The following is a 6,827-nucleotide window of genomic DNA, read 5'->3' on the forward strand; positions in this document are numbered from 1 at the left end:
ATAACTCTCTTGTTCATTTAATTTTCTTTGCCTCGTAGGGTTTGGAGACGGTTCGTAGATACAAAGGTCGGTGAATTCAAAAAAGAGCTAGAATTCAAAAGGGCAAAGGCTAAGAATGGTGAGGATATTCAGCCAGCGGGGACCAATCTATGTGCATACTATGTCTGTGAGATGATCCGGAGATACACCTCTGAGCGGGTTCCGAGTGATACCAATGCTCAGAGGAATAACCTCCGGATGATGCTTAGTCCAGAAGCTCGCTTCCGACCACTTCAAGAGGAACTAGCTGGATGGTTCAGGAGGGAAGTCCTCCATCCTAAAGGAGAACACCATTACGAGGACGTAGAACTTTATATGCATTAAATTATGTATGGAAACTTGTTCAAAATTGTATATGGTCATCCGATGATATTGAATATATATTGTATATTCCTCTTGAATTCTTTTTGGTTCTAATTTTAAATTTGTTTGAAATTGTACATTCATATGCATGTATGTAGTACCGTAGAATATGTGAAACTCCTTCAAAATTAAAATAAAGCACAAAAGAAATAAAATAATACAAATTAAACAGAAAACAGGTTTAGGGGGGGGGGGGCTAAAACCCTAAACCTGCGGCGGCCTTTAGTCGCGGTTGGCCAGAAGAACCGCGACTAAAGGTCCTCCGCCCCGACGGCCGCCTGGCGCCCACGTGGACGGGCCTTTAGTCGCGGTTCTTAAGCAACCGCGACTAAAGGGTGGGGCCTTTAGTCGCGCCCGTTCGGTCGCGGTTGCGCAACCGCGACTAATGGCAGTTGCGAACCGCGACCAAAGGCCCTTTTTCCACCAGTGCACACACAACGCGCCCTCCGTTAGGGGCAGGTACCTGCGTGCGGTGATCGCCAGTGAAAGCCCAAGTTAGCTCACCGGGGTGCTTACAGATTGGAATTACTGCAATTTCATTCGCATTTGGACAGAAACAATGTTCAGTTAAGTTCCTTGCAGTCAATATTCCAAAATGGTTTGCGAGAAAAACAAAATGGTGACATGATTTCGGTGATGACTATGTGTACTTTTACAATGAGATATACATATTTTGTGATAACAATGGCTGAATGGACAAGATCAAAAACAACGGCAATAGGATTGCAGGGCAAATAGGTTACACAGAAACTCCACTGGGACCAAGGTAGAACCCTCAAGTATCATGGAATGTGAAACCAAGTGACGTTGCATATCTGCTCACAAAATGGCAGAGATGGCCTCTGGCCCCCATCTCCCACTCCTAAGAAATTAGAAGTATAGAAACGAAACTTCCGCGTTATTTCTTCTTTCTGTAAGCTATAAGTTCATCTGAATACCTCTTGCTTTGGTGGACGGGTATATTCACCCAATCACCCTTCCTTTTATGAAAATATGATATGCATGCTTATGCGTATTTTAAAGAGAGAGAAAAATACCTCTTGCTACAAACGATTGAGTGAAAAGAGAATGAAATGAATACAATTCTGAGGAAAATGGATGAATCCTGGATCATGTCATCTATGGCGGTATAGTGCAAAGAGATGATAGATGGATGGATGCTGACCTCGTCTTTTCAGAGAGGAGAGCGAGGGCACCGAAGAGGAAGAACATGAGCAGCATGCCGCCATGCTCGAGGTCGTTGAGGTGTGCCGGGTTGACTCCGCCGCCGGGTGCAAATATGTGGAGATGAGTAGAGTAAAGCACCTCCACGCACATATCCAGGAAGGCGCCTCCGGCGATCACGTAGAGCTCGAGGTGCCGCAGCGCCCCGCTGCTGCCGCCGCCCACGAGGTTCCAGACGAGGAGGCGGAACCCGGCCGGGTCGAAGGCGAAGCGCGCCACGGCCGCCCACACGTTCCAGGCGCCCACGGCCAGGAACAGCGTTCCCGGCAGAAGGTGCCCCTTGAACGACCCCATCAGCGCCGCTGTTCGCCTGCCCTGCTTCGGATCTGCGCGCGGCTCGCCTCCGGCGTTGACTTCTATCCCCGGCGCCCTTTAGCCCACGTCCTCGCTCGTGGTACTAGCACGCTTCCTGAAAGAACGGATCAGCGACCATCGGTTAGCGTCGTCCGCTGGCAACATGCACGCGTCTCGCTGACGAAAGTAAAACCAAAACCAAATCTCGACGAGGCCGACGAACGAGAAGACGACCGACGAAACCTCGAGATGAGGAACGAGGTGCGCGACTACACGTAGTGCCTGGGGGGCAAGGAACGGAATCAAAATCTCGCGGAGGAGAAGCCTAAAATCACCAAAGGGCTAAGTTCACCGATTTGACCTTGTAATAGAACTTAGTTTAGCGACTGATTTTCGAACCGGGTCAGTCGATTTTTAAGAGTTCGCCACAGGAAAAGAAGGGACTCGTCGGAGGGGTGCCTCATTATTTATCTTAGGGTTTAGGATGCAGATGGTGGTGGACGACGTGGTGGGGGGCGGTGGCGCACTTCGCCGGAGAAAAAACCCAATCACAGGCGGGGCTAGAGGGATGGCGGGGGGCGATGGGGGTGGGGTGGGGGGGTTCAGGGAGGGCAGGGCGGCGGTAGCTGGCGGTTCGGCTAGCTGCACATTTGGCGGTCCCGGATGAAGAAGAAGAGGTGAGAAAGAAAAAGGTCCAGGCGCCACATGATCTTCATGCAACGGTCCACAACGATCGACTGGCCCTAATTGAAAAATTCAGTCGACTAATGTGTAGCCGCACCCAATAGAACTTTAGACCTCTTCCAGATTTTTTTATCATGTCCTTTTGAGCTTGAAAAGAGTGATTACCATGGAGAGTCAAACGCACGACGTAGATGTATGTGAAGCTGGGAAGGCTTATAATATGATAGCAAAAAGGGTCAGCAATAATCAATTCAGAGATGCAAAGTTGAATAAACGTTCAACGACGGTACTGTGATGATCCTAGGCTAGACCGTGCTAGAGACGCGAGGCTAGAACACTAACAAAATCACGGCGCTGCACGTAAACAAGGGAAAAGCATACCCTGGAACTATTTCTTCACTCTGTTTTTTTTTTTGCGCACCTCTTTTTTTTTGCGCTCCTTTTTTTCGAAAAATCACTATAATGGCGAGTGTCTCAAAACTCTTCCCTCGTCAAACTGACAGGATGGGCATGAATTTTTTTTGATTTTTTTTTGAAAATCAGGGCAGCGATGACGAAAAAGTGCGACAAAAAATCACTATGATGGCACGTGGCTTAAAAGACTCAGAAAAGCCTAAAAATAGGATAGGGAAAATATATTTTTGCCTATGAAAATTTTGGCCTAAAAATTGCCCGAGGGTTTCCAGACTTTTTTTTAAAACCTACTCAGGCAAGGAAGCATGAATCAGAAATTAGACGGATCTCGAAAACAAACCTAATATGAAAGGAACTCGGATTGGTGGTGGATATATGGTGATAGGATATGGCAGCGGTGGTGGTATATAGATACAGATTAGTGGTGTTATATGGATATTGATTGGTGGACGGATAAGCGGTGGTGGTAGATGGCAGGAGCAATGATGATGGTGCGGCGACGGCGTGACAACTTATGACCAGAACTCGAAACTCTAAAAGACGAGATTCTAAGACCGACAACTAGACACGACAATGCAACCGTAAATTCAACAAAGCAAAATACTGAAAAGACTATGCAAAGGCTTAGACTGGTTCGGATATGATGAACTAGCCCTAATCTTTTTTGGCTTTTTTCGTGGACTGTAAGTATGAAGAACAGACCCGATCTAAACTACGAAAATACTGTAAAATCTCACCGAGCAACCCAGAAATCTGATACCACTTGATAGAGGCAAATGTGTTACGTATTTCGATGATATGGTGGCTATCGTTTTGGAGGAAGTCAACTTTGACGATCCGACTACGAACGTGCGAGGACGTCGCGCCTTACAATCGCTAAACCAACTCCGAGAGGTTATTGACCATGCTGGAGCACGATCAACCTGACCACGAAGGTCTACTTCTTGTAGGCAAACGAAGAACAAGTAAGAAACTAATATTGCAATCTGGATATTGCGAATATAAGAGGAAAACTTTATTGATCAAAGGTGGGGTCTTATGACGCCTTTGTCTGGTCGTTGAACACAAACGATATACGCGAAGTTGCAGCTATGGCGAACTTTAATCTAAACAAAATCCAAAGTCTAAACGATGCCCTAAGGGCTGTATATATGGAGGAGAGAGGGGGGAATTTCGTGGCCCTTGGAGGAGGGGTATGAAACCAACCCTAACTCTTATTTCCCCACACATACGGACTCTAAAAACAGCCTATAATCAAGTATTTCGAAATTACATGGGCCTGACCCAAAAATAAGGTGACGCGGCACATAGGATAGCCTCTGGACGAAATTTATGAAGTGGTGTCTTGTATATTTCGTCCAAGGCTTCATGCACTCATTATGGTGGCTTCAAAGTCCTGAAATCATCACTTGTAACTCCGTTCTTGTTCCCCTTACGCACGCCATCATTTCCATACTTGAACTTGCTCCAAGGTTCATCTTTCTTGTTCAAGCTAGGCCCTTCATTTGTAAGCAAAACAAATGTATCCAATTTAAGCAGCATCATATTCTCATGAACATTAGAATCGTTACCAAGAAACGAAAGTACCTGGTAATTTAATTGACGTGCACGAGCTCTAGTAATTGGTCCAGTGTGTATAGCAGCAGGGGCTGTGGGTGTAAAAATGATGTTGATGTCCTCATCAAACGCCCAGCACCGTGGTGTTTCTCACATTTGGTGTTTCTGGCCTGGCTCACCACCTACATGTGTCGCCGTTGACTAATTACATGGCAGGGCCAAAACGCAAAACACGTATACATTGCTGGAAGTATGTTTCTGGCCTGAATAGGTAAGTGGCTGCAGGGCAACTGATGGGGCTCCTACCCACCATTTATCCTCCTCCCCTTACTTCCTCCTCACTCACCATCCGAGCTACCGCCCTCTTCTCGTATCTATCGTCCACTCAATGCTCGTAGGAGCTGTGTATTTGTATGGCATTGTTCATAGGGATATCTAACCCTTGTTTTGAAGATTTCTCCCCAAATCCATTCTTGAATTGGTAAACTTGTGACTAATATGATGTTTTTTATGATGTGTAGTAGCGAGTAAAATAGTGGTGATTTGTCATGTGGATGAACAAGGTTTAGGGTTTGGGTCACAATTAGTATTAGAAATTGTTCCAACTTATTTTCTATGCCATATAGTAAAATTGTCATTCATACTTGCAAATACTTAAGTTGTCATTGTTTTTCATATGATGAGAATCGTGAATGTACATTATGTTGACAAGGCAGCATTTTTTTGAATGTCGAGATTGTTGACAAAGATGAAGAAGTGTTGACATTTCTTACAGTTCCTAGTTATGAGGAGGTTGCGAAAGAAATATTGATTGCGCTAAATTGAATGGATCTGAGTGATCAAGTTGAATTATTAGCAAGATATGATGTTGGTAGGGACATAAGTCTAGTGAAGAAGATGCATATCAAGTTGAATTTTATAATGGGGTACATTGGCAATGCCACACACCGGGGGTGGCCTCCCCAGGGGAGCTTGACAACCGACCTGACATGGGGCCCATGGAGCCCATTAAGGAGATGCCAAGTGGTCCACACGCACCCCCGAGACCATCTTGGCCTCCAAGTCCACCTTGGCGGTGGCACATATTGCATCTCTCTCTTGTAAAACCCTAGCTTTCAGCATGTATATAGGGTGTGTTTGGTACATGTATGGATCTAGCCTAGTTATTCTCTTCTCATACATGTTGAGTGTAGACATGCTAAGTACATGCATTTGCTGTTGTTTGGCAGCGGTGTATGCGCTGAGTCATATTGAGCTGAGACTTTGTTTGGCAGTCTGCATGTGTTTAGACTTTAGACATGCTGAACAATTCCGAATTCCGAATAAAGTTTTTGAATGGTGAACAAAATTGAAAAAAAAGTCAACAAAAATTTAAACAGATTTTGAAATTCTTAACTTTTATTGAAAATTTAAACAAAATTTGCAATTCTAAACATTTTTGGAAATTTAAATAAATTTAAAATACCGAATATTTTTTGAAAATTTAAAAATATTTTAAAATTTTGAACTTTTTTGAAAATGTTAATAAAAAATTCAAAAAAATTAAACCAATTTGAAATTCTAAACTTTTTTGAAATTTAAACAAAATAAATTTTGGAAATTTAAACGAAATTTGAAATTCTAAACATTTTTGAAAATTTTAAACAAATTTTGAAAACTTAAACGATTTTGAAATTGTGAACATTTTCGAAAATTTAAAGATTTTGAAATTCTGAACTTTTTTGAAAATTTTAAAATTTTGAATTCTGGATGTGTTTTGAAAATTTAAACAAAATTTGAAATTATGAACATTTTTTGAAAATTTAAACATATCTGGAGATGCCCGCAAGTTGTTCGATGGTTTGCTCGCAAGGAACAAATGGACTCCGCTGACGAGTTCTTTTTTCATAATTTCCTTTTGCGACTTAGATGATTCTTCATCCGATGAGGAGGAGATGGTGGCTGCTGTGTTGGTTGTCCATGACCACCTTAGTAGGTAGCGGCGGTTGTTCCGGGGCTCGATCCCGGGGCACACTTCGACGTTGAATCGCAACTAAGAGAGCTGCCATTTACTTCTTTGTAAGGAATACTTTGAGACACCTAACCCGCTCTTCAAACATCACCAATACCGGCGTTGTTTCCATATGGCTATGCATGTTTTCAACCGTATTCGGGAGGGGTGGTCGGGTATGATAACTATTTCGAGTGCAAGGAGGATGTCATTGGAAAGATTGGCTTCTCCTCTTATCACAAATGCACTGTAGCAATCCGGA

General features: G+C 43.7%; 1 protein-coding gene across 1 annotated transcript in view; it reads right to left on the reverse strand.

Moving 5' to 3' along the window:
* LOC119357762 (transmembrane protein 45A-like) overlaps positions 1–2,272 on the reverse strand; it is a 13,766-nt gene extending 11,494 nt beyond the window's left edge. Inside the window, exons 1-2 of the mRNA XM_037624602.1 lie at positions 1,568–2,272; positions 835–865 (exon numbers count right to left, since the gene is read on the reverse strand). Of these exons, the coding sequence (XP_037480499.1) occupies positions 835–865; positions 1,568–1,920 (384 nt within the window). The 5' untranslated portion in view covers positions 1,921–2,272. The remainder of the gene's footprint in view (positions 1–834; positions 866–1,567) is intronic.
* Positions 2,273–6,827: the final 4,555 nt, after the last annotated feature.

This window comes from Triticum dicoccoides, chromosome 2A (genome assembly GCF_002162155.2).
Source record: "Triticum dicoccoides isolate Atlit2015 ecotype Zavitan chromosome 2A, WEW_v2.0, whole genome shotgun sequence".
NCBI classification, from domain to species: Eukaryota; Viridiplantae; Streptophyta; class Magnoliopsida; order Poales; family Poaceae; genus Triticum; species Triticum dicoccoides.